Below are 26,195 nucleotides of genomic sequence, written 5' to 3'. Positions count from 1 at the left end.
TGCTGCCTCAGGATGGCCTGGTGGAGCAGCTGTATGACCTCATCCTGGAATACCTGCACAGCCAGGCCCACAGCATTGCGTTCCCTGAACTGGCGCTGCCCGCCGTCCTGCAGGTGTGTACCCACTGTCTGGCTCCCCCTTCCCTTCCCTTCGCAGATCCCTTGACGGCCTGCCATATAGCAGACGAAGCTGTCTTAATGGGCTCAGCTCCCCATTTATGTAGTGACTAGAGGGAGGCATCCTTGTCACAGCCACACAGGCCCAGTAGCAGAACCTAACCTCTGTCAGAGGTCCGTCTGCTTTCAGCCCCGATGTTTCCCATCTCAAGGAGGCAGGTGCCTCTCATGGGAAGGGCCAGGTGGCACTGCCTGTCCCTGTCTGGCCCTGGTGGGCAGAAGCAGCCCCACACAGTCGTAGGCCTGCTTGGTGAGTAGGGGTGGGCTGCTCGGACCAGAACTGGACTGGCTCAGAGGCCCATCCAGGGACAGGTGTGGCCGTGTATGCAGGGCTTTATTTCTCGACTCCAGGTCCCGGGGATCGTAGTATGGAACAGGGCTTAGCAGACTGTTCTGGTAGCGTCAGAGGGTAAGAACTCCAGATTTTACAGTCATGTGGTTTCGTACAGCTGTTCAGGTCTTCGAGCCGATGTACAAAAAACCCACAGGAAGGCATACGTGAATGAGTGTGGACATGTACCAATACAACTTTATTTACAGAGACAGGCTGAGGGTGGGATTTGATCTGGAGGGTAGATCCATGCTGCCCCACTGCGGCCTCCGTGCCTCTGCCTGGCCTATGGGATGGGCCATCTGCTCTCCAGTCCCCGTAGGCCCCGGCAACAGCGGTCATGCAGCGCCCCCTTCCCCACAGTCTGGTGTGTGCACTTGGGCCCCACTCCCCAGCTGTGTGCACTAGGGCTCCCCAGGGCCAGACTTGTGCACTTGGGCTGCGAGACACATGAACCCATGTTCCCTGCTCCCCCACCACCTCCCTGTGGTCATGTGTGACCCAGACAGATTGTGGGGTGCAGGGCAGGCCTGTGTCTGGACCCTGGCTGAGCCGCTCTTCCTTCTGCAGCTGAAGTCCTTCCTCCGGGAATGCAAGGTGGCCAACTACTGCCGGCAGCTGCAGCAGCTGCTGGAGAAGGTGCAGGAGAATGCAGGGTACATCTGCAGCCGCCGCCAGGGGGCCTCCTTCGGTGTGGCCGACCAGCACGCGGTGGTCAGTTGGGAGCCCGGGAGGGTGGCTGGGCGGGTGGCACTGCCTGAGCGTACTAGTCAGTGCAGGGCTGGGCTTTGGAGGTTTGCCCAGGATGGGACATGATCCTGGACCTCTCCCCACAGGATGCCTGGGAGAAGCAGACCCGAGAGGAAGGGACCCCTCTCAGCAAGTACTATAGCCAGTGGCGGAAGCTGAGGGAGCGAGAGATCCAGCTGGAGATCAGTGGCAAAGAGCGTGTATGTCTGCAGGGGACGTTTGCTGGGGGGCGGGTAGGGGGGGATATGGGCAGGCATGACCACCTGGTTTGTTCTGAGACAAGGATCCAGCTCCCTGGCTGTGACTTTAAGATCAGAGTGGGGAAGGGGGCTTGTGGGAGGGGACAGTCCCAGGGACAATGTCAGCAGGATGGCTGGGGCCTGTTCGCAGCTGCAGCCTGTCCTGTGGCCGCTCTGAAGGGGCAGCCGTCATGCAGAACTGGGTAATCAGGGCTTCTCTTACGACCTTCAGGAGGAGTCCCTGGAGGCCAGACTGGCTGGGGATTTTGGAGGAGGGAGTGGCTAGACTGACCTTGGACACCAGAGGATCGGCAGGAGGCACAGGAGGGGCTATGCTCTGAGTCTGGGCCTGGCCAGTGGGTGTGGGATGGTGTGACTTGAGGGCACATGCTAAGCGGCATGCCTCTGTCTGTGTCCTTGGGCTCATGTCGTCATGGGTCTGCTGTCGTTTCTGGGATTGATGGTTGAAGGTTGGAGACAGAGAGGTGAGGGGCTGCAGCTGGGCCTCCAGCCAGTGGGTGTGATTCTACCTTTGATGGCACTTGGTGGCCAGTGTGTGGCTGGGGCCTCCTCACCTGCCTGGCAGGGCGGCTGTCCAGGAGTCCTCTCCAGTGATGCTGACCGAGAGTTGGCTAGAAAAAGTGGCCAAGCAGAGTCTTGGCGTGGAAGACTGGTTGGGAGGCGAAGCTTGAAGGGCAACGGAGGAGGGAATGGGGCACTGGGTTTGGATAAAGCCTGTCTTTGGGAATGTGAGGGAGAGGGAGACAGTGACTGTGGTCAGGGTTCTTGTTGCGTGACGCACGATGTGACCTAGCTGTGGCTGTGGGCTAAGCCTTTAGGTGGAGGGTGGGGCCCAGGGCTGAGACAGGGCAGGTTGGGGACCAGGCCTCGGTGGGCTCTCAGAGCCACCTGACCACCCTCACCTCCTGCTCTGATTCCGGGTCCTTCCAGCTGGAAGATTTGAACTTGCCAGAGATAAAGCGGCGGAAGGTAGGAGACAAGAATGAAGACAGAGTGGAATTTAAAGATCTCTTTGACCTGGACAGTGATGAGGAAGATAGTACCATGGACTTCTCAGAGAGAGGTAGGGGCCTGAGCTCCCTGTGGGGAAGGGGAAGGTGGACCTGGAAGGCTTCCTCAGACACCTCATGGAACCAGAAGGGGGTGCCGGCTCCCACCTTACCGCTCTGCTTGCTCTGAGGTGAGGGCCTCCTGGAATTGGAACACGTGTCCCCAGACCTTGTTCCCTCGCTCCCACTCCTTGCTGGGCACTTGGGAGCCCTCTCCACCTGCCCCAAAGGGGCCTGAGGGAAAGGTGGGTGGGTGTGGGGTTGTGAGCCTGGCCCACCTTCCTGCATTAGCTTCCCCCAGTGTGCATTTGCTGGCAGGCCCACTCCCATGGGCTCTTCTCCTTGGTCCCCAGGGATGCCTGGGTCCCCAAGAGCTTGGCAGAGGGTAGAGGAGGAGGAGGAGGAGGAGGATGGCAGCCAGGAAGAAGTCGGCAGTTCAAAAGGTAAGTGGTTCCTGGGGGTGAGGGGTAGTGCTGTGGCCCTTTGAGCCTATCTGTCCAGGAGCCCAAGGCTGTCATGGGCGTGGGTGCATGGGCAGGCTGGGCCATCGGGTGGGAGGATGGCTCTAAGCTGGGCCCACACCCCTCCTTGGGATGCCAGGCCAGCTGCTGTGTTCCCGCTGGTTCTGGCAGCCAGTAACAGTGGCACCAATAAATTAATTAGGGCTGTGATTAATTAGTGATGAGGAATCTCCAAGGCTGGCTTCTTCCTGATAAAGCAGAATTTATGTTGCCTTGGTCTCTCCCTGCAGATGGAGGCCCAGACACAGAAGCGGGCCTGGACCTTCGGGAGCTGTGGCAGCTGGCCCAGGGACCAGAGGATGAGTTGCAGGATCTGCAGCTCTCTGAGGAGGACTGAGGGCTGCCAGCCTGGGGACCTGTGGGGACTGCTGTGCAGTGCTCCCACCTCACCAGGCAGTTGGGCTTGTAGCTTCTTGGCTGGCCCTGAGCCTGGAGGTCAGGGCCCATGCTGCGGGGGGAAGGGCAGTAGATGGTGGATGGGGCTTTATTTTTACAACATGAGAGACCAGAAAGTACCGAGCCCTGCACAGATCCCTGGAGTAGTGGCCGTGGGGATGGAAACCAGCACCGTGGGGGCCGTCTACTGCTGCGCCCCACAGTGTTGGGTTAGATACATCAAGCCTGTGCGAGAAGCTGGTCTGGAGTGGGACTCTGCCCTGACCTCTTGCCCCCCAATGGCAGGATGCGAAAGCCTCGCAAGGAGCAGTCCCAGTGCTAGACAGAGCGAGCAGGCACGGCCGCGGCCAGTGTGGCATGACGTGCCTCCTCTGTCATTCTGTGGTTTGTCTGCAGGCACCCAGGATGCAGAGTGCCCGTGCCTGGGCTCAGGTTTGGGTCCCCAGGCTGTCTGCACCTGGCTGTACTGGCACCCCAGAAAGTTCTGAAAACTCTTTTCCTCTTAAGTCACATTTTCCTTTTAAAAATTCCTTGTGTTTCTGCATCCAAATCCAAAACGCAAGTAAGCTGTGGGGTGGGGTCTTCTGCATCAGCTGCTGGCACTAAAGGACTTAGGGGTCAGGGTGGCTCACCCACCAGCTCAGCACAGAGGCTGGGGGGGTTCTGCGGGGCCGGGGAGCAGAGCCACAGTTCCATTCTCTTGCTTGGGTGAGGCCCGGCCAGCAGGGGGGTGCCCCCCCCCATAGGGGGAGGGGGCCATTGTTGGGGACAGGGGCTGCTCCCCAGAGGTGAGCTCCCGCTCTGGGGCCCGCAGCGTCGGTGGCTGCAGCGGCAGAGCCACAGGGAAGCTGGCCATGTAGAAGACTCGGCCTAGGCGCTTGGCCACCTGTGGAGAGACGGGCCTGGGTGGGGGCGCTGCTGGCCTGCTGGCTTGCAGCCACAAAGAGCCTCAGTGCTGACCCACCGTTGTCTGGAGACTCCTGCCCCCAGCTGGCACTCACCTGGGCCCGGATCTTGAGAGCAGGCCCTAGCTTCAGCCCCATGGTGGTCAGGAGGTGCTCCTCGGTCAGCAGGGGCAAGGTCTCCCCGTCGATCCCCTGTTCTCTGAATACCTGGGGGGGCGGGGGGGGGGATGTCAGGGCCTGAGTGCTGGGACCAGTGCCTACCCACCCTGCTGGGTCCCTCCAGTCCGCCAAGGGCTGAGTGCCTGGGGTTTCCTCATGGCTTTCCAGAGAGAGCAGGGCCAAGAGAAGCTGTTGGTGAAGTTTGCTGGAAAAACTTGCAAATGAAAGGAAGATCTTTGTGTTGGGCATATGCCTATGTTGGAGGCAGAAGCGCTGACATGGCAAAGGGCCGGCGGCGGGGTGGGGGGCATGCAACAGCATCCTTCCCCCTCCCCACACGCTGTTAGTGAGGAGGGGAGATTCGGGGTGGGAAGAGGCACTGGGGAAGGAACTCAGAACCATCTCAGGAAGGTGTGTGACCACCCCGCCCCCTCACCGGTGCATATTCTCCACAGCCAGACAGGCCCCCCACAAAGCTGCAGACATCGTCCACTGTCCACTTGCTGAGGTCCTCAGGGGCTGTGGCCTCCTCCCCATCCATGAAGAGTCCCCCCATGGTGCCTGGGTTGGGGGGGTGGTATTACTAGGACTATGGCCAGCGCTTTCCTATTCTCCCACCCGTGTCTATTGAACGTGCCCAAATTGTTCAGAGGAGATGGACTGATGACTAAAAGGGATTTTTTTTTTTCTCCCCATGGACCCCCTCCCTAAGACCCAGGGTGGTGGTGGGGACTGGGTTTCCTTCCACCCCATGGAGGGCTCTAAAGCATGGAGGGGGGATGCCCACCTGTGTGGAAGTAGGGGCTGACGGCGTAGGGTAAGCCCAGGGGCAGTGGAGGGGGCAGCATGGACCCTGAGAGAAGCCCCTTCCCCTCAGGGCTGGCCCCTCCAGTTGGGGCTTGGCCCAGGTTGGGGCCCTGGCCCCCAGCAGCCACCATCTCAGGGTCCTCTCCTTCTGAATCCTTGGGGGGCTCATCCTCAGAGCCATCTTGTGCCCAGAGCCCAGCCCCCGTGGTCTCCTTGGACTCACTGGAGTGGGCTGAGGCGGGGCTGGGGCCCCCCTTCCGAAGGGCTCGGCGGACAGGCTCCCGGGGAGGGGTGGGTGGGCCGGGGCCTGGGGGTCCCTGGGGGGGCAGGGCCAGCAGCGGCGCGGAGCTGTGTCTCAGCACCAGCATGGCCCCGCGCCGCTGCAACTCTTCGGCGCCCTCAGACGGGCGCAGGGCGGCTTCGGGCGCCAGCAGCTGAGGCCGGTGCGCGCTCTCCAGCTCCTTCTGACGCAGCAGCTCTGCCGACATCTCCAGCCTGGACCGGGAAAAGCAGACGGTAGTGTGGGTCATGTAGCTCGGCAGTGCCGCCTGCTCCTCCCCGGTCGCCATCGCACTTACCGGGCCAGGTTCTGCTTTCGCAGGAGCTCCTGCTGCCGGGCCAGCATCTCCGCCTGGGCAGGGGGCAGGAACCCGTAACCTGGTGGGAAGGGGACAGACCACGAGGCCAGGTGGCCGAGTGGTCTAGGGCCACCCAAGCCCACCTGGTCTGTCCTTGGCTTCGACGGGGCGGGGATGGGTAGTCGGGGCGCACTCGGGGACACGGGGTCTGTCACTGGCAAGTCCAGATGCGCCCACACCGACGGCCTCGCGGCGGGCTCACTCACAGCCCCTTAGGACACAAAGAGCTCACACACCCCGCCCACTCCTCACCTGGGGTCTGGCAAAGAGCCGAGGGCACCCCCAAAAAGGGGGGCCTGAGGTGAGGACCCAGGGCGATGTGCGGGGCATTCTGGGGTGACAGCAAGGGGGGCGGCTGCGACAGCTCCCTGTGGACGACAGGACCGTAAGCAGTCCGCGCCGCAGGCCCCCTCCTTTCCCGTAACTACCCTGCACCCGCGTCCTCACCCCCACCCCCACCCCCTCCTCTCCGGCCGCCGCCTCTACTAATTGCCGGCCCCGAGGGCGGTCGATGCGGCTGCTCGCTACGACTCCGGGTCGTGCGCCGTCCCCGCCCCCGGCTGGCGGCGCCAATTAATCTCGGCGGCGGCGCGGAGGCGCTGACCCGGCGGGCGGCGGCGACTGCTGCGGTAATTACCGCGCGGGGCCCACCCGGCCCCCGCCTCCCCCTCTGCGGTGGACCCTGTGCGGCTGGGGGGTGGGGGGCGCAATTAGCTGCAATCTTGGAGGCGGGGGAGGCAGCTGCAAATAGCGCTCCGGGGAGGAGGGCGGGGGGCGCGGCGTTGTTGGGGGGGGCGTACCCTGGCGCCCGGCAGGAGGCCGCGGAGAGCCGCCCAGCCCCTTACCGCCCGCCTAGCTCGCTCACCCCTCGGCCTCTGCAGGTGGACCGCGGGGGTGGGGGGCCAGGGTGGGGGTGGGGTGTGTGTGTGTGTTTTCCCTGCCCCAGCTCTCGGACTTCAGGGTTTCCAGACCTCGCACTGCTCCCCTCTGCTGCCTTCTGGCCCCCTCCACACCCCCCTCTCCACGGACTCCCCCAATCTGCCTCCAGCCCCTCACCTACCTGTTGGGGGAGCAAAGCCCTCAGCTGTCTCTGGGGCACCTGGATTCAGCGAGTCCCACAGTCGCTCAACAGACACGGCAGTCACCCTTAACACCCTGCCCAGAGGGGTGGTCACCCCCACACATTCTACTCCAGGAGTGTTCTGGGCCTCTGACCAGCTCAGCGGGTGTCAGGACCTTTCTGCAGACCATGAACCTAGGGCCAGCACAATGCCTGGCACACTCTGTACCAACAGCGGCAGCGTGTGGCTGCGATGGGGGCGAAGAGTGTGCACACTGAAGGCAGGTGACAAGGTAAGGAGATGCAGGCTGTGGACGTGACCTGCAGAAACCAGGTACTAGGTTTCTGATAGGCCCACCCCAGCTTTGTATCCAAGAAACGAGCAAAGAGAAGATGGGGGCCTCTCTGATGTGGGCACCCCAGTACCTCTCTGAGAAGGATGGGGTGCCAGCTGGCACGGTGCCCTCTCGGTGCTGAGCCAGGCCCTGCTTTCGACGCTGACCTGCCGTGGATGAGGGCAGGTGGACTTCCAGGCCACTGGGGCTCCTCACAGCTGCTGCCGCCACCTCCTGCCGGACCCTCAGGAGATCTGGGAGTTGGGGAGGGGGTGATCAGTGGTGACCCAGAGGCCAGGCTACCCCAGGTCTCTCACTACCCCAACGCTGCTGAGTGAAGGACACTGGGCAAGGACACCAAGGAGACCAGAAGCCAATGAGAGCACATCCTTACAGTGACCTTGCTGGTTGGTCATGGGGACAGAAAGATGAACAGAAGGCCACAGGACAGGGGAGACTCAAATCATTACAGTGCAACTAGCTTTATGTGGTGTTAGGAATGGGGGTTGGGAGGCACCCACCTGTATCGGGAGGGGGGCAGGTAAGCATTTGAAAGCGGTATGGGGATTTCAGTAACCCAAATGCAGTGGGGAGGAAGGGAAAGGCTCCGAAGGCAGGGGATTCTGTGGTGCGAATGTTGATATTGACAGGAGTTCAGAGGTTGTGGAGAGCAAGGCTGCAGATGGGGTTGTGCAAAGACCCAAGAGTGAGGGCGCAGGCCTGCTCCTGGAGGAGTGGGAATGGGTTTCCAACCCTGTACTGACAATGCCCAGGTGACCCCCTTCTAGGTAACACGCAGTGCACCCTCAAGGCGCCTAGCACTCTGCTCCCCATCGGAGTCCCTCCATCCTGCCCGCGGCCGGGCCTCCGGGTCCCCCCCCCGCCCCGCGCAGCCCCCCATTTGTGCAGGCTCCGCCGCCGCCGCCGCCTGTTTATAAATTAATTACCCGAAAAGCGGAGGTGGGTCCTGCCCGGGCCGGGTGCCAGCCCGCAGAGCCCAGCCGGCTCGGCCGCCTGCATCGATCCCAGCGGGGCCCCTCGCCCCCCGCGCCCGCCCGGCGGCCTCGGTTATTTACAGTCGGCTCCGCGGCGGGGGCGGCGGCGCAGGGCCATGATTGACAGCCCGGCTCCCGGCGCTGCTCCCCGGTGGCCGGCGCCCCCTCCCCGACGCAGACCAGCGGAGCGGGCCCCAGGCAGGGCAGGGAAAGCAATTAAAAAGGAAGATTTTTAAATTATTAACATTTGGTGAATTATTCAGGCTCTCGGTGCCTGACTGCCCTGGGGGACAGTGCCTTGTGTAAGGAGGAGAAATCCTGCCCTCTTTCCCAGCACTCCTCACGCCTGAAAAAGCCAAGCTAGAGGCAGCACCGTGGGCTGGGGTCTGCCAGGCTAGGGTGCAGCTGGTCAGGGTGCCAGATGGTGGGTGGGTGAGGTGTGTCCATGAGAGGCAGGAAGGACAGATGGACAGAGCAGTGGGGAGCTGGGTGGGGCAGGGACTGTGCCTCCAGCCGGGGCTTCTGAGCACCCCTTGAGGTAGGTCCTGGCGGCCACATCCTAACTGCTACCCATCCTCCCTTCTGGATGTCCTAGCCCGACAGCTCCCCTCCTCTTGGCCCCTCCCACGTAGAGCTGACCCCAGGTGAGGTGGGGCACGATCTCACACACCACCCTGATGGCAGCTTACAGGACTACAGGCCATACGGACCAGCGGACAATGAGAAGCTGCATGTACTGGAGAGGGGCGGGTGGGCCTGGCTCAGTCCCCACCTTCCACTCTCACTGGGGCTCATCCCAGACTGTTTCCTCATCTGTGAAATGACAGTGCTTGCCTGTCACAAGTGAGGGGTGGCCCTGCTAGAGAGTCTGTGGGAGATGGTGGGGGTGGACTGTGGGGATATGCAGGTGGGGGATCCCCCAGATCTACCCAAACAAGTGGATGCCTGGGCAGAGGGAGGAGGAGAGTCACCCCTCAGTGCCCCCCTACAAGGGCCTACAGATCCGCATCCAAACCCAGTCTTGGTGTCAGCAGCCAAAGATCCCGGAGCCTCTTTCCAGGGTGAGCAGAGGCCTCCAGGGACAGCAAGAGCCCAGCACACACGGGTAGACACTTGGTAAGGGATGGTGCCATGGGGTGGGGGCACATACCATGGCTGGGGAGGCCCAGGTGGTAGAGACGCTGGGGGTCCTCAAAGGTGCTGGCCTCACTCAGGGCAGACACAAGCCGGCGGTAGTGATCCTCAGGGGCCATGCTGGGCCCTAGTTCTGGCAGCAACAGAGTCTCTGTGTTGGGGGGAGCATAAAGTGAGGGGATTCTCCTTCAGATGCTGCCACAGGAGAGGCAGGACCTCCCCTCCTAGAACCTGCTGCTGGGCTGATTCTGCCCTGCATGGGGTCTGAGGGATCCCCCTCCCTCCTTGTGGCCTGTCCCTCCACCTCCAAGTTGAGCTCCCACCTTGGGGCGACTTGCTTCGTGCCTTTTTCTCCAATGGGCAGTCACTGCTGATGTGGGGGGAGCGGCCTAGCCTCTTGCCCAACAGGTCACCTGTTGGGGGAGGGTAAAGTGAGCCCCATCATGCATCTCCGGGCTTGGAGGGGATGGAGGCTGGGAGGGCCAGGGGCAGAGAGGGACCCAGCCCAGGCCTCCGTCCCAGCCAGCCCCAGCTCAGCCCAGAACCTAATCCATCATTGCTCAGGTGCCCTTGGGTCCTGGCCAAGTCAAAGCCTTTTCCAGTCCAGGGTCCCAGGCCTTCAGCCAGAGGACATCTTGCCAGGGTTTGGATAGGTCAAGGGACGGTTCTGATCCTGGACTTTGGGGTATGTGTGTATGTGATGGGAGATTTGTGGTAGCAGACTCAGGTGGCAACTCAGGACTCCACAGGCACCCTGCTGCCCCTATCCAGCCAGACTGGTCTCCTGTGAAATTAATGATCGGGCCCTCCCGATCATTCTGCTGAAGAGGAACTGAAGGCTTTGGTTTAGCCTGGAAGTCACCTTCCCTCCCAGGGGTGAGGACCCTAGCCTCTATCCACTCAGGGAAATCGCTAGGCAGCAGGCCCCCAAGGACACCTTGAAGCCCCCAAGGTCGGGCACACCTGCCACATCCACTCCTGGGGACCTCCACCTAGGCCACACTCCTCACTGCCCTTAGAAGGCCTGAGCCAGCACCCTGGCCTTGCCTGTCACACAACTGCCCACCTGCCCCCTGGGCTCTGAGCTCTTGAGGGCACCCCTGAACAGTCTGGTCTGCTGTACACAGCCTGGTCATAGTAGTGTATGTGCGTATTGGGGGGGGGGGGATAGCCCCACCCCTCTCTGAAGACCTCTCTCAGGTCCTACATCCAAATTATACTCCTCTGTCTCCCCAAATCCACCCCTCTCCATCCCAGCGCCTGATCCTTCCTTCCTGAGCTCAAGGCCTGGGATAGGGTGTCTGATGAACAGCTCAGCAGATGTCCTGTTCTCCCGGGCCCACCACAGTGCTGGCCTCCAGGCCAGAGCCCATGTTCTGGCCCCCTCTCCACCCTGAGGAGGCTGCCTGGGTGGGTGGGGTGAGGGCTACCCCCTCTGTGAACCAGGCCTGCCATGACACCTCAGCAAGGCAGGCTTCCCAGAAGCCTAATTCCCAGAGCCTAATTCCTTTCCCTTATTCCCTTAATCTGTCATTTCTATCAGGCTGGGGAAGTGCGGCAGCAGCGAGAGGCCGATCAATCTCCACTTTACAGCTGACAGAATGGTGCTAATAAGTTATTGATCTCAGCCACCTCGCTGCCACCTCGGCAGCCCAACCCTAGGCCTTGCCCCGAGGGGGACGAGGTCCTTACTGCTTGGCTGAAGGGTCCCTACCTCAGTGACCTGGCAGGACAGAGAGGGGCACAACCAGCATGAGGGCTCCTTGAGGAAGCCAAAGCTGGCTCCCAACAGCTTTGGGGCATCAGGGCCCAGCTGGTAGGAGAGCCACGACATCCAGCTGTGCCAGGCCTGGAGGCAGATTTGGGCTGGGTCCACACCTGCTGCCCATGCCCCATCCTGCACACACCCCTTTTAGGTTTAGCAAATAACCCAGCACTCTCACTTCCCTGAGTCCCATTCCCATTTTCCACAGTGGAAACTCCCCGTCCCCTTCCTACGGGTGGGGGGAGGTGCTTCTGGAGGTAGAAGGAGGACCCACAGTGAGACCCAGCCCACTGGCTGCAGTAAGGTCTTGCCATGGCGATCTGGGAGTTCGCTAGTCCCTGATAAGGGCCATGTTCACTCATAGACACATATACACAGTCCTAAGACACCAGCATGGACCCAGGTTGAGCCCCTCACAGTCCTCCACGGCCTTTCCTGTCCAGGATCCATTCCTGTAGGAATAGGACTGACATGTGGCTCCTGGGGAAGCAAGAGAAGGTGACGGCAGGCAAATGTCCCCACCCAAGGGCTGACAGGAACAAGTGGAAGCCAATGGGGGACGACAGCCCCAAGGAGAGAGCAAACTCTCACAAAACCTGGACACAGTGCACACACGTGGCCGTTCATGCAGAATACCTGTGACCCCTGGCGTGCAAGCAGGGGTCACAGCAAAGAGAGAGAGTGAGGCCACAGGTGTGTGGCATGGTGACACCCAGACGCAGTGTGAGCTGGGTGCCTGGGCCATGCCAAGGCCCCAGGCACGCAGCCCTAGCAGGGAGCAGGGCGCACATGCCTGCTTTCACACATGCACACCCGTGCCCATGTACTGTGAGGTCTCCATGTGTGCGGGCAGCAGGGGGAGGGCCTGCTGGCTCAGAATATCTCAATCACCGTGGGGCTCCCGCGGCTCCGCCCGATCGATGGAGCAATTAGATTTTATCAGCTGCCTGCTCAGCAGCCTCCAACAAGGCTCCAGAAGCAGCCCCCTCACACCCACCCCACAAAGGCCTTCCCAGGCACAGGCACGCCTGGGGGCACTAGGGAGATGACCATCTCCTGGCCAGCTTTTCTGAGAGCTGTAGCCACTGCTGGAAACTTCCCTGCCCTGGGTCCATTGGACTGCAAGGGGCCCCTGCCAGGTCCTTTGACCTCTCCTCTTTCAGTCAGAGCTCAGCCATGCCCCATTCTCTGCAGCAAAGCCTCATGGCCAAGTCCCCTCTGGCCTGTTCCTCGGGGGGAGGGCCTGGGTCCCCCAGCTGCCCCCTCCTTCTGAGCTCCTGCTACCTCCAGGAGCTGTCCCTCTGAGATGACCTCAGTAGCTTGGGCCAGCACTCTCCTGCCCCACCCCTGCAGAGGTCCGGGCTCCAGCCCCCCATCTCTTAGGCGATGGACCCCTTTCCTCCAGGGGCCTGTGCTCCATGGGGTTGGTGGGCACTCTCATGCATGCAGACCGTGTCCCTGCCCTCAAGTGAGCCATTCAGGATGTGCATTTCCGAGCCTGCGTGAGGCCTGCCCGTCCCGGACTGTCCTCCCTGCTTCTGCTCCTATGGGAAGGGGGTGGCAGTGGCCTTGACCGCTCCAAGCCCACCCCAGAAGCAGCCATGGTGGAGCCGGTGGAGCCACTGGCCTCTGCCTCCCGTCTCGCTGGCTGGCCGGGATTAACACAATTACCATCACACGGAGCCCCGGGGGACAGTCAGCCTTGCCACCTCCCGCCTCCGCTGGCCTCCCTGGCTGCCAGCCAAGGGTGCTGGAGGTGGCGGCATCCAGAGCTGCTGAGCAGAGACGCTGGCGGGGGTGGGGGGGGCGGGGGGGCGGGGGGGGCGGGGCAGGCTGTCCTCAGGCTGAGCTGCAGTGGCCCTGGCAGCCGTGTTCTCTCCCCCCAGCTCCTCACCTGAGGCTCCCAGGCCTATCTCCACGCCACCTCTCTGGAATTCACAGCGGCTCTGATGCTCGGGCATAACGAGGTGGCGGCTTCGGTGGACACTGGATATGAGGGTGGGCAGGTCGCTGTCCTGGCTGCAGCAAGCAAGACAATGAAGGTGAGACCCCCAAAGGCTGTGTGCCCAGCCCTGGGCACAGCAAGTGCCCAACTAAGCTCGAGTGTGGGCATGCGTAGTGCCAGAGGGCAAGTGTGCCATGCCTCCTGCCCGCCTCTGTGTGTGGTCTGTGACAGCACCATATGCAGGCATCCCCATAGCAGGGCCCAAGGGAAACATCTAGTGGGTGTGACCTATCTAGGTCTCACCCAGGACCGCTAGGACCTGCCAGGCTTCTGCCTGGCATGGGGCTTTACACTCAGGCCCCACCGCAGCTCCCAGGGAGGGTGTGTGCAGGGCACGGGGACCCAGCTCAGTCTTGCAATGCTCTCCCCATAGTGACCAGAGCAATCACCTGACAAGGGGGTGTCTGCTCATGAGGAACAGTGACCAGAGAGGACTCACACTGTTGCACATGCATCTAGCGCTTACTCCTGTGTTAGCTGCTTCATTAAGAAAGTCGCATGCACTCTTTCAGCTAAAGCTTGCAACGACCCACAGACGCTCAATTTCTTCAAATAAGGAAACCAAGGTTCAGACCGAAGTCCTGCAGCCAATGAGATGTGTGCACACACAGGGACACATGTACACTCTCACAAGGACTGGCAAGAGCATGCACCTACACACGCACACAGACACGCAGACACACAACCTGAATGGGGAGTCTGGTCCCCCCGGTGTGCTCATGACACTCTGCTCTCCCCAAGGCCCCCAGCTAAGAACCTCAGCCGCCAGGCATGTGTGGGCCTGGAATAAACATGTCTTTAACTCTTTTGTTCCCTCAGTTCTCTTTCTGCTAACGCAGCTCAACCCTACACCAGAGTCCCAGAGAAAGGGTGGAGTGAGAAAATGTCAGTGTGGCTGTGTGTGAACGGCCCCCCATCTGCTCCTGGAGTTCTTAGCATAGAGGAGGGTCACCTGCCACCTTACAGATGCCGCCTGGAGCAGCAGGAAGACAGAAGAGAGGAGGAGCAGGGGGGCCCTGGGCACCCCCCCCCCAGTGCCCTTGCTCCCTGGCCCACCTGGAATAGAGCAGCCTCCCAGCTGGGCCGCTGCAAGGGGGCCTCCACGGAGTGACCTGGGAACCGACCCTGAACCTCATTAAATAGCCCCCAGCCCCCCTGGCCTGGGCGGCTGGAGCAGGCTAATCCAGGCTGGCCCCTAAGCAGATCAGTTTCAGCCCCAAAGACTCCAGGGCTGGGCTCTAGAGCCTTCTGGGAGACCCAGACGCGGGTTCTCTCCCCACCCCCACCCCCTCTCCCAGGAGGAGAGAAGGTGCCCCCCCCATGCAAAGAGGAGGGGAGGTGGGGTGCGAGTAAGTACTTTATGGGATTAATTGGCAGCAATTCTCATCCCTCTATCATCCTCATCAATGCGAGGGTGTTGAGGAGAGAAGTGCTGTCCTCAGCACTAGGGAGGGGGTGGGGGGGCTGGCTAGAGGCTGCCTCCAAGTTCTCCCCTGAGGGGATCCAATTCTGGTGTCCCCAGGACTCCTACAGGAAGTGGATCACCCCGGAGACTGAGTAGGTGAGGAAAGGCCTCATCAGTTTGTTCCCCATGAACCCTTAGACCAGCACCCACACAGGGACCGGGGACTCTACCCCCCAGCTCACCACCACCGCCATGGCCATCACCTCTTTCACTCAGCGGTCAGTCATTCAGGCACTCAGGTGGTGCTGTGAAACCATGGAGGTGAGGCCCGGTGGGAATCAGGACACCACCGCCCACCACAGCCTTGCTCTGCTCTCTGCCTTGGGGGTTCGCCCCACAGGCCCCAAGACAGCCTGGCCTGACTCTGGAAAACATGTTCTGGTCACTCACTGAACAAATTATGCCAGGTTTTACGTAAAGAACTACAAAGAAACACCAGGCTGAAAACACATGAACTCTGCATTTGGCATCCCAAGTATGAGGTTCCCACAGCCCTGAACACAGTGTCTGCACCGTGTTGTGCATGAGGGACCAAGCCCACAAGGGTTCTTGGGAGGCTCTCTGTGGCACCATGGGGTGGGGCTGTGTATCAGGAGGTCAGGGGGAGAGCTTGAGTGACAGAAGGGGCTGCAGGGAGGAGGGTGTGTGCTAGGAGGTTGAGGGAGAGGGGTCTGGCCCCTCCGACCCCAACTCTCCCCGAGGGGCACCCTGGGCTCCTCCAGGCTCCCTCAGCCGACTGTCATACTGTCCAGTGTTTGCCCATATCCTGGCCAGCTCAGGGGCCCCAGGAGGGCAGGGACCATATCTCCGGCCAGCTGCCTGGGGTGCATGGGTGCTGAAGCAGGAGCTCCAAGCAGGCAAGTGGGCCAATGGATGGAACTCATGGACAGATGGATGGACAGACAGGTGAAGGCCAATGGATGGAGAGAGAGGGACAAACAAAGTGAGAGATGATGACAGATGAACAGACAGGCACTACTGAATGGATGGACGCAGAGACAGAAAGGATGGGAATAGCAGAGAGATGAATGGACAGAGGCTAAAGAACAGACAGGAGACTAGAGATGAAGGACAGAGGGACAGCGCCAAAAGGAGCCAGGAAGAGACAAGCCAGGCTGTCTGCCTGCTGCAGCCCTCCTCGGCCCGATGCCGAGGTGCCGCATCAGCAGGTGGGGGGCAGATAGCCTGTAAGTCCTCTTGGCACGCTACACCCCTGCCCCGAAACCGCAGTCTCCTCTCTGGTAAAATCCAGAAAATCATCCCAGACACCCCTAGTGCCTGTGCAGGACTGAAGGAGCCCACATGCACTTGGACTTGGCCCCTTACCAGGGGCACCCTCTGTCTGGACACCTGGGACCTTCTCTCACTTTACCAGGCCAGGGGTGGGTGAGGAAAGGGCTACCGGAGGCAGGAGGAGTCATTCCAGGAGTGGAGGAACCTCCCTTGGGTTCGCTATAAGCTTCACTGACAAATTCATCCTGTAGCTTCCCAAGCAAAAGGCTCATAAAATGTCATCAATGTTCATAACGGTTCATAAAAATGATCAGTTGAGCAGGCAACTTCAAAATGAGGTAGAAATAAGTTTAAAGATGTTTTCACTGTAATTCGGCTCTAGGACCCAGATATTTTCAGAGACGTAAATAATAATACATATGGCACAGAACCAGGCTGGGAGTGGGGAGGACAGGCTCCCACCTTGGGGGCTGGCCCCTCAGCTTTGGCTGAGGAAGCTGGGCCTGTGCTGGGTGCCTACTGTCTCCTAGGCTGGGCCCTTCCTGTACCCTCCCTGGAAGCCCTGTGGTAGGACTTGACCCCACTGACCAGAAGCCACAGCCTGGGCTCCATCCACAGACTGACCATCCTTTGCTCATCTGGAATCTAGAACTTGGGTCTCCCCAGTGCCCTCCCAACTTCCTCATCAGGTCCCCTCATTTTTATCTCCTTGCTGTGTCTTGGGTTCGCCGCCCCCCTGCCTTCCATCATGCTTCCACAGCCTGAACCACTGCAGACTGGAGCAAACCTCCAACCTCCTGGGCAGGGCCTCCAGAAGGACCCCATCAAAACACACACTCTATCACCCCTCTGCTCAAGAACTTCGGGTGGCTCCTCACTGCCTGGAGCACCGTGTCCTACAGGCTCAGCATCCAAAGTCCTTTAGCATTCAGTTGGACCAGACCTGCCAGCCCCCCACAGCCCCACATCTCCTTCCCTTGTTCTTCCACATCTTTGCAGACATCCTCTTTCCCTAGTGAACGCCTCTGCATCCTATGAGACCCCAGGCACACATCACCATCCTCATCTCCGGGTGGGTCTTTGGGAGGGTGGGAGGGTGGGAGGGGGAGGTCGTGGCCTCATCTTTGGGCAGACTGACTCAAATGGTCAGTCCCATGTGGGAGGGTTAGGCTGCCCAGAACCCACCTGTGCTGTTGTTAGGGCCTGGGCACAAACCGACCGACAGACCACAGACTAGGGAGGGGAGGAAGGGAGGGAGGCTGGAAAGATTTAGAAGCAGACCCATGGGAAATGGAGCAACAAGGCTCCATCCTGCCCACGCACGATGTGTGGGGATAAGCCCAGACCCTACCTGCAGGACGTCTCTCGGAAGGAGATGTTCACGTCCCAGTGGGTGTGGACTCTGCAAGGAAAGAAGCGGAGGGTCAAAGTGGCCTCCAGGATCTGGTACCTGAACAGCAGGGTGTGTATGGCATAGCCCTCATCTTCCCCAGAGCGCTGGCCCCAAGGGAACTGGGTTGGCTCGGATTTGTCTCCAGTACTATCTGGTACCAGCTCAACCAGCCAGTGGCTGCCACCAGGATAGAACCGTGGGGCAGGAGCCGACTCCTGGTCTCACCAGACAAAGGAATTGGGAAGGACAGAATTGAGGCTGCCACACCTGTCCTTCTTGTTGCAGTGAACCCAGAAGAGCTGCCACATTGTGCTGAGGGCGGGGGGGTGGGAAGGGGAGCTGCAAGCCTCTTCTGCCCATCAGCCATGCAACTGAACCAAATTCCTAGTTGCTAGAGCTGCTCCAGCCAGGCTGGAACAGGTCAGGGAGCAAGCCCCATGGCCGCTGCCGGCACCAATGGTCCAGTGTCAGCCCAGGTGGGTGCAGCTTCCTGGGTCCCAGCTGCTACCAGTCTGCCTCCTGAAAGCGACCACCGCACATTGTAGGAGGAGGGATGCCAAAACGAGAGGTCAAGTAAGGAAACAGCTCTGCCCTGTGCCTGTCCCCTCACTCATAGCAGTGTTCCCAGAAAGACCCTCAGGCTGAGGGATGGTGGTTGGAACCTGTGTGGGTGTGTCAGCAAGCGTGGGTATGAGGGCTGGGAAGTGGGGGTGTTGGGGGTTTGGGAGGGTTATTTTAGGGTAGGAGATGTTGGAACACGTTGAAAGACTAGGTGGGAAGAGAAAAGGCCTAGAAACTCTGGGGGTGAGTAACATGTGCTGGATGGACAGACAAATGAATGGACAGACGACAGATAGATGGAGGCATGAAGAGGTGAGTGGACAGTGGGAGGTGTCTCTGCCAGGAGAGGAGATGGTGGGAAGTCAGGAAGAGTGGCCCCAAGCCTGGAAGGGACAGTGGGTAGCCAGGAAAGCTGCCTCCTGCCAAGGAGAATGAGCATGAGAGTTTCAGGGACTGCTCCGGGAAGGGGGCTGCTCAGCTCCTTTCTCTCCACCTGGCTGTGGTGGTATCAGGCCCTCCCTTCCTGGGTCTCCCTGACTGCCCTCCTCCGAGAGCTCCTGGCCCTTCCTAGAGCCTCCTTCCTTCCCCACATGGAACCTCGTCGACCCCCTCCCTCCAAGTGGGGGCAGGGTAGGTTCTCACTATGGTCTTGTGGCGTCAGGGTTCAGGCTGTTTCAGCTTCGGCAGATACCAAGACATGACAAGCTAAACCTGGGCCCTGTCCCCAGGGCAAAGGGTCCTCACCCTGGCCTGGCCTTCAGCTACCTGGAGACACCAGTCTTGATGTCCCGACCAGAGCCCGTGTGCCTCCCCCGAGCCTGGCCCCCAGTAAAAGTACCTTCTCTTCATGATAGGGACATGTGGGGTGTCCTCCTGTTTCAAGCCTGGTTGCCGCCCACAGGCTGGGCCACTCCCATCGCTGTCACCATCACTGGACGAGAAGCTGGGGGTCAGCTCCTTCTTTAGGACCCGTGCAGTGGGGAGGGCAACTGTCCTCTTGTCTGCCAGCCGCCCCCGGTTCTGGGTAGGGAGGGAAGAGAGGAAGGTTAGGCTGAGCCAGGACCCTCAGGGTCCTGGGAGGTGTGCACTCCAGGCCCAAGCCTCAGGCAGGGTGCAGGTGACGGAAGCCCTCAGAGCAGCTGCTAAGATCAAATAGGCACCATCACTGGCCCCGCTACAGGGCTTCTAGCCCACAGGACAGGCCCGAGGGTCCACATGGGTCCCAGTGGCTGGAGCTGAAGACAAGAGCAGAAAGATGAGACCTGGGTCTGCCACCAGGGAGCGGGGTGGAGTGAAGGGCTGTAGGCCCTGGCCAGGCTCCTCATGACACTGCCTTGTCCAGACTCTGCACTCTAGCCTGAGTGTGGGGATGCCCACCTGGAGGCAGACCCCAGCTTTCTCGGCCCCAGGGAGCCCCAAGGGACCACGTGTGCACAACACAGCATGTCTGCGTTCTGCCACGTGTTCAACGTGCAGTTACCTCTGTGTGCTTGTGTCTGCTGGACAATCCCACACAGCTCCTGCATGAACCCCCAACCAATGCCAAGTCCTGTCTTCTATTCTGCTAGTGCCACGCAGGGTCCAGTTCAGGGTTGTTTGGAGCCTGAGTCTGGGGCCTGATCCTGCTGACCCCTTGCAAACTGCAGGCCCGGGGTTCACAGGTCCCTTGATGGGGAGCCCTTACCAACCTAGACCCTTTGTCCCATGGGCCCCTAGTGAGCCTACCCTCTGGGTCAGAAACAGAGATTCCATTTCTTCCACAACACCTCCTTCTCCCCTCCCTACACCCATGTTGTGAGTATGTGGAGCTCATGTGTGTGCTGTGTGCTGGGAGATCAGAGCAGGAAGGCATGTCCTGTGCACAGACATGGAGGGTACTCCACACCGAGCTTGTCCGTGCTCAGAGCACATGCACACACCATACAAGGTCACTATACACCAAGGCTCCCTACAGTGTCCTTAGGTCCTGCTGCCCCAGTGGAAGAAGAAAAGTTACTGATTATTTTCGGGTGGGCAGGAACCTTTTTCTTATTTAATAAGGGGTTGCTGTTTCAGGGGGGTGGCAGGGACCTTGGGATTATCTAATTCTCTCTCATCTCTTCAGTCACCTGGGGACCCTCGGACATCCTCTTTCCTGTTGCAAGGACAATGCCATCATACCCACGAGCTTGAGGAGGAAAGTGTGGAGGAGGGTCTCGCCTCACCCTGGACCCGTGTCATCCTGGACCCGAAGGACTGCTAAGCAGCCACCATTGTCCTGCCCTCCAGAATAAGGGACCTTCCCTTCAGACCCAGCCCACCCCAGCTCCAGATTTGGTCAGTGGCCCCAACAGGGTCAGGGAGCCCTAGTCTTCTCCCCTCGCTTGGTCTGGGGACCACAATTACCCCCCTCTCCAGGCCCCCCCCCCGCGAGCCACAGTCTCCCCCATACTTGCCCTTATGAATCCACTTGGGACACCCTCCGTATTCCTCTCTGCAACATACTCAGTGAGAGACACTGGACAGCACTGGGGCGGGGTGGGGTGGGGTGGGGCCGTGGAGTCTGAGGGTAGGCCTGAGAGATGAAATGGCCTGCTTTGTGGCCCCTTCTGAGACCCTGGCCTTGGCCCTGTGCTCTAACAGCAATAGCAGAGAGTGGTTGAGGCCGCAGGTGTGATGGCCTGTCTGGTCCAGCTATCGGGCTCCAAGGGCAGTGTTTTCAACAACCCCTGGCCTGTCTGAAGTGTGCACTGCTGGGAAGTCCCACTCAGGTCTGCCCTTCTCTAGCCTGTGGCCCAAGCACCAGGACCTCCTCTCCTGTCTTTCTGCTTTAATTGAACTATTCTCTTAAGAAGAAAAGGAAATGCATTTCCCTCTGCTTCTCATCTGTAGGACGAGGAGGAGAGGAAAATGAGGGCAGTAATACTGACACTTGGGATGGGGCCAGACCAGCTATGTTGGCCTGTGGTGGCTCTTGGAGGTGCTCCTGTGGGAGGGGAGCTGAGGAAGAGGGACCAGGATGGGCAGCCCTGACCCCGACCACGGACAGGGAGCATACTTTCCTCCTACGCACACCCAAGACCTCAACCACTCACCCCTGCTCAGCAGCGCACAGATTTGAAAACTCTGTGACAAACCTCTGTTGCTAGTCAACCATTGGCTCCTCAGAACACAAGGATGGGTACAGGAAAGCCATCCTGCATGTCTGCATGATCCCTGCACCAAATATGCATACCCACATTGTGCCCCTGGGGTATCTGTGACTGTGAGGTGTGTATGTACCTTCGGGCCTGGCTGTGGGGGATGGAGGAAGACAATCTCTATGTGGCAAAAGTGGGGGCTGGAAAGACAAGGGGGTCTGTGTAGCTCCTTCCTAAGGGAAGGGTACAGGGATGGGCCTGGGAGGGACCAGGTTCAGGAGAGGCAGGCCCAGGTCTGAGGCATCCCTCATGCAGGACAGGGACCCGGGAGCCCCAGACAGGTAGGCAGTTCGAGGTCGTGGCCTCATCCCTGCCAGACCTCCCCACCCCTCCCCAATCCAAGCAATGTCCTGGGGAAATTGATACTGGGCTCAGGCCACCTGTACCCCACACTCGTGTGAGAGACCTCTGGAAGCGTGGGTTAAGATAGGCTGGGACCCTCCAACCCGAACAGAAACCCCAGGCTAGCCTTGAGGGTGCCCAGAAGACTCTTCTCCAGTACTAGCTGCTTGAAAAGGTGCGTTAAGTGGAGCGGGAGCTCGGCTTCTTGCCCCAGGCAGGTACCGTAGTAGCAGGTAAGAGGTGGGCTGCCTGTGCACACATACTCTGACGACGAGCTCACGGCAGACAGGTGTGTGGGGTAGGCACACAGGAGAGGCATGGCTGTATCCCCATCCCCCTGTCCAACTTGTGTGTCTGATCTGGTGTCTGTATTCACAGGTGTGTTTGTGGCTTCCCCGCCTGCTCAGGTTACCCGCCTCCAGGGTCCATGAGGAAACCAAAACATCCCTTCCTCCTTCCTACTTCCAGTCCAAAGTAAAGAAGCTGAAGGTGGTGTCCTGGGTCCTCTCTCACCCCTTCCTGTGTGGGGGACTGCAGACGCCAGCAATAACAGCACAATCCCAACCACCAGCAGCAGCCAGGGCCCTAACCGGCTCTCCCCGAGCAGCTCAAAATTGGTTCCTCTCAAGATGCAATTTCTTCTTCAGATCAGTCCTCCAACTATTGCTGCCTGGAGGACATAGGATGTGGAAGACAGTGCTTCAGGGGCAGGCCCAGCACCCCAATCTCTGCTGCTCCCCTAGGCCAAAGAGGGCATCAATACATGTCTACACTGGGTTGGGGGTCCCACATCAGCCTCCACCTCCAGATCTTGACACCAAAGGCCCACACTGCTCAGATTCTGCCCCCAACTGGGTTGTATCCTCAGACTCTCCTGGACATCCAGGGCCTTGCCCAGCAGGGTTCTAGCTTTTGGCATCCCAGAGACACACGTTACTCACCTCCAAGCTGTGACCACCCCAGAATGTACATCCAGGCCAGCCAACAGTGTCACATCCCAGAACAAGTGTTACCTTAGGACCAGCCCCTCTCCCAAGCCAGGCCAGCTGACACAGTGACACCCCCACCCCCACCCCAAACCTGTGACAGGGCAGGGTCCCAGGCCCCAGGTGGATGGCACTGTCCAGGGAGGAGACCTTTACAGCCTAGGCTGTCCCCAAGACCTGAGAAGAAGCAGCTCCAAGGCTCCCAAGGAGAGGCTCCAAGATAGGGAATGGTCAGGTCCTGCATCCAAAGAGGGGAGGGCTGCCCCAGGATTCCCACCCAAAGCAAAGTCTCCCCTATTTGCCCCTGAGGGGGCTCACTCCTGCACACTGGCAGGGTTGAGGTTAGGACTCTGGATCCTAGAAAACAGGCACAAGCTCCACAGGGGAGAAGGAAGACCCAAAGCCCCAACTTTTCTCCCACATCTCACCACCGGGGAGGATATTCGACAGCCCGGACAGTCGCAGATCGGAGGGTGCACCTGCAGAATCCCCTTGGACATAAGCGTCTTCAGACTTTTTCCTGTGAGGAGAGCCGAGGCAGGACCGGTGAGAGAGCAGGGCTGGGGCACAGGTAGAGCCGGCACACACGGGCGCGCTTTCGGGGCGCAGTAAGCTGCAAGGCCGGTTCCCCCTCCTGGCACGTGTATGAACATCCAACTTCCGAACCCGCTACCTGGCCCTGCCACCCACCACACCCTCGCGGACGCCGCGGGGATCTGCGGAGCTCAGAAACTCAAGATCCCGGCAAGCGCCGTCCCCTGACCAAGGGCGGCCTCCTCCCCGCCCCCTGCGTCCCTCCTCCCGCTCTCTACCCTCTCTCCAAGCCGGTCCGGGGGAACTGGGAACAGGGTTCACGAAGGTCGAGCCTGCGCGCAGGTGAGCGGCGCCGCCGGGACCAGGGCTGTGTCTGAGCCCTCAGCGGGAGGAGGGCGGCCACAGCAGAGCCGCGAGCCTCAAAGCCCAGCGCGACTGGGTCCCTAACTTTCTAAGGATCCCCCACCCCCGCCCCTGTCGCTCACTGCGCTTCCCCCGTTTGCCTGTTCGGGCGCGCTCACAACGCGCCCTCGGAGCCAGACTCCTGAATGCTCCAAGCAGGCTGCTCCCAGCCCCGCCGCCGTTCCAGCTCCGCGCGCGCCCCCGCCCCGATGCGCGCCCCCGCGGCCCCCACCTGCCTACGACACCCCTACACCTTCCCTTTCCTTCCAGCCACTCGCACCCGCACCCCGGCCGCCCGTGTGCCCCTCTACTCCCGCTAGAACCTGGTGGCTCCCCGACCCGGGAGGGAAGTTGTGTCCCGCCCAGCCGGCCTCCCGCAGTCTCCCGAGTTCCCCTAAACTTCCCCTGGGCCACATAGCCCAGGAATCCCGCAAAGACCTTCCGAGTGGGAGGAGGGGCCAGCTCGTGTGCAGCCGGGAGCCCAGAGCACCGCGGCTCAAGCTGAGGTGACGGTGGAGGCCGAGGGCGCTCTGCTCGGGTCCACCAAGGCGACCGTGCTGGGGGCGGTGGTGGGGGGGGGGGGTAGTGTCCCTGCGGCAGCCCCAGAGTCGCAGCGCCCTCTCTGGGCGGAGATGGAGTCTCCCAGGTGGCAGAATGAGGGGGTCCGGACCCAGGGGTCCTCGGGGAGCAGAGGGGAGGGACCGTAGCGGCCTGCGCCCCCACCGCGGCCGCACCTTTGTGGCGGATGCTGCGCTTCCAGTCCTTGGCCGTCTCTCGGCCGCTGACGAACTGGAACTCGTTGGGTGTGAGCCACTCCCCGCGGTGGCGGATGGACGGACCCTTGCTGCCTTGGCAGAGTTTGCGCACGTAGAGCAGCGCGCGGTTGGCGCCGCACTCCACCTCGATGCACGGCTCGCCGTTGTCCAGCAGCGGCTGGAAATCCGGGGCTGCGGCCGCAGTGGCTGAGAAGCGTTCGAGGGCCAGAGGGTCCCGGGGCAGGTGGAGGTGCGGGGCGGCCTCGTGCAGGCTCAGGTAGGCGCGCGGGGAGCGGAGTGGTGGAGCCAGCAGCGCCTCGTAGCCAGCGGTCGCGGCGGGTAGCGAGGCGGCCGGGGGCAGGGCGGCCGCCGCTGGCAGTGGTGTCAGGTAGCCTGGGAGGGGCGGCAGCGGTAGTGCGGCCAGGGTCGGATGGAAGGTGGCCAGAGCCAGGGCCAGGTCTTCGCGGCCTGGGAGCTCCTTCTTGACCGCTGGCATGACGGGCCGGTGGCCTTGTAGCCTGGCTCCCCGCCGCCGGCGCAACTTGTTCGGGCCTGGGCTGGAGTTGGGTCTCGAGGGCTGGGGGCCCAGGAGTCTCCCGGCCGCGCGCCCGCCCTACCCGCTACTGCGCCCCGGCACCTGCAGCCGCGCCGCCCGCCGGGCCACCACGGACCGCTTCTCGGCCGGCTGCCGGGGCCTTGGCTGCCCGAGACATGATGCTGCGGGAGCTCCTACCGATCCCCTATCGACCTGCCGAGCGCCGCAGCCCCGGGGCCCCAGGGCTCCACGGGGCCCTGGGCCACCTGCGCCCGCGCCCCCTGGGGCGGCCCCGCTCGCTGGTCCGCCAGCAGGGCCCAGCCGGGCAGTGGAGTCCAGAAGTCTCCGGCCCTGCGCCCCGCCCCGCCCGGGGGTCCCAGGCCCCAGCCCCGCCTCGCCGCCCCGCCGCCCCGGCCGCGCACCCGCGTACACTGGGGCGCGCCCGCCCGGCAGGGACTTGGGAGACTCCCGCCGCCGCCGCCGCCTCCGCCGCCGCCGCCGCCGCCACAACTTGGCCCATTTAAACGGCCCCGGCTCGGCGGGCGGGCGGGCGCGGGCTCCAGCAGGGGGTGCGTGACGGCCGACTGGGCTCACACGGCTGGCGGCGGGGGCGGTGGGACAGGGCTGCGCCCCTGCCCTATTTCCAAGCGCGCGAGGGTGTGGGAAGGAGCGTATGCTAGCGAGAAGCTGCGCGCACCGACCGCGCCATTGTGGAGGGAGTCATTGGGCGCAGCTGGGAGTCCCGGACTACACTTGGGGAGGGGGCGGGCCCAGGGCCGAGAGTGGGCTCCTGGCGCAGGAGGGATCTGTGATTAGGAGCGGCCCGCTGGCCTGGCGGTTCTGGGTAGGAGTGTTTTCACAGCGGCGGTGGGTGGTGGGCATCAGTGTCGGGCGTGGGTGGTCTCCTCTGCATCTGCAGGGTGTGAGGCTGTGGGTTTGTGGTGTGTGGCCTCTGCAAATGTGTTGGGGAGGTTTCATGTTCTGTGAACAACACGACAACGATGCTGTCAATTACTGCCGCCTTATTACTCTGCACTTTACATGCCTTAGTTCACTTGATCATCTCAATATGAGTTTTCCTCATTATTCTCATTTTATAGATGAGGAGGGTGAGACACAGAGAGGTCAAGTAACTCTCCTGATGTCATACAGCTGTTTTAAATCCGGGCTCTCTGACTCCAGGACAAACAATATCTGAGCCATGCTGTGGGGCAGGAAGGTGGGCTAGACGCAGTCTGGTTGAGGGATGGAGGATGTGGGGAGGAAGAGGGGCCGATGAGTGCGAGATTGCACACTTGAGCACATTTCTGTTCCCTAGTATGAGCCAGTCTGGGGAAGAGGAACCCTCTACACTCATGTCCACTTGGGTGCCTTGAGGAAGCAGGTCAGCCTTGGCCCAGTCCTGGCATGAGGGTGGCTTGTCCCTTGGTGTTCAACTCCCATCTCCCTGCAGGCCAGCATGCCAGCCTTGCAGTAGAAGCATTAGGAAGAGAAACAGAAACCTACTAAGAGCTGATGAGACAG

At 61.1% G+C, this 26,195-nt stretch overlaps 2 protein-coding genes and 1 long non-coding RNA gene across 11 annotated transcripts in view; 2 read left to right on the top strand and 1 right to left on the bottom strand.

Moving 5' to 3' along the window:
• Positions 1 to 3,993, top strand: part of NOC2L (NOC2 like nucleolar associated transcriptional repressor) — a 14,775-nt gene extending 10,782 nt beyond the window's left edge. For all 3 annotated transcript variants that reach the window (XM_081817226.1, XM_081817225.1, XM_081817224.1), the window contains 6 exons: positions 12 to 113; positions 1,078 to 1,221; positions 1,344 to 1,457; positions 2,448 to 2,580; positions 2,920 to 3,009; positions 3,318 to 3,993. In XM_081817226.1, coding sequence (XP_081673352.1) covers positions 12 to 113; positions 1,078 to 1,221; positions 1,344 to 1,457; positions 2,448 to 2,580; positions 2,920 to 3,009; positions 3,318 to 3,424 — 690 coding nt within the window. In that variant the 3' untranslated portion in view covers positions 3,425 to 3,993. The remainder of the gene's footprint in view (positions 1 to 11; positions 114 to 1,077; positions 1,222 to 1,343; positions 1,458 to 2,447; positions 2,581 to 2,919; positions 3,010 to 3,317) is intronic.
• Positions 680 to 25,070, bottom strand: SAMD11 (sterile alpha motif domain containing 11). 6 transcript variants are annotated; one of them, XM_081817217.1, is made up of 14 exons: positions 24,116 to 25,067; positions 22,874 to 22,965; positions 18,777 to 18,958; positions 17,336 to 17,386; positions 13,176 to 13,300; positions 9,840 to 9,929; positions 9,533 to 9,667; positions 7,479 to 7,641; positions 6,245 to 6,360; positions 5,933 to 6,011; positions 5,335 to 5,849; positions 4,984 to 5,108; positions 4,485 to 4,595; positions 680 to 4,369 (listed from the first exon to the last, which is right to left on the bottom strand). In XM_081817217.1, exons 1-14 carry the CDS (start codon positions 24,630 to 24,632, stop codon positions 4,124 to 4,126), a joined length of 2,547 nt encoding a protein of 848 aa, XP_081673343.1. In that variant the 5' UTR covers positions 24,633 to 25,067; the 3' UTR covers positions 680 to 4,123. The 6 variants fall into 6 exon arrangements, with proteins under 6 accessions (XP_081673343.1, XP_081673348.1, XP_081673345.1 ...); XM_081817222.1 differs by having other exon boundaries at positions 5,578 to 5,849; XM_081817219.1 differs by lacking the exon at positions 9,840 to 9,929 and having other exon boundaries at positions 24,116 to 25,070.
• Positions 22,852 to 26,195, top strand: part of LOC145721165 (uncharacterized) — a 26,323-nt gene continuing 22,979 nt past the window's right edge. Inside the window, exon 1 of one of the 2 annotated variants that reach the window (XR_014144629.1) lies at positions 22,852 to 22,991. This is a non-coding gene — a long non-coding RNA (uncharacterized LOC145721165). Of the gene's footprint in view, positions 23,322 to 26,195 lie in introns of both variants that reach the window. The other variant, XR_014144630.1, reaches the window with a different exon arrangement.

The sequence above is a fragment of the Leptonychotes weddellii genome, chromosome 4 (genome assembly GCF_054177405.1).
Source record: "Leptonychotes weddellii isolate Sample4059 chromosome 4, ASM5417740v2, whole genome shotgun sequence".
In the NCBI taxonomy this organism is placed as follows: Eukaryota; Metazoa; Chordata; class Mammalia; order Carnivora; family Phocidae; genus Leptonychotes; species Leptonychotes weddellii.
Note: the sequence above shows the minus strand (reverse complement) of the source record. Positions and strands in the feature narration are given on the sequence as shown.

Bases quoted from the DNA above. Each gene is read 5' to 3' on its own strand.
- SAMD11 (XM_081817217.1), bottom strand. From the start codon at position 24,632: ATGCCAGCGGTCAAGAAGGAGCTCCCAGGCCGCGAAGACCTGGCCCTG. The intron at 18,959-22,873 runs GTGAGATGTGGG...CTCCCTACCCAG, and splicing joins GTCGAATATCCTCCCCGGTG to AACCGGGGGCGGCTGGCAGA. The intron at 4,370-4,484 runs GTGAGTGCCAGC...GTCTCTCCACAG, and splicing joins CTCTCAAGATCCGGGCCCAG to GTGGCCAAGCGCCTAGGCCG.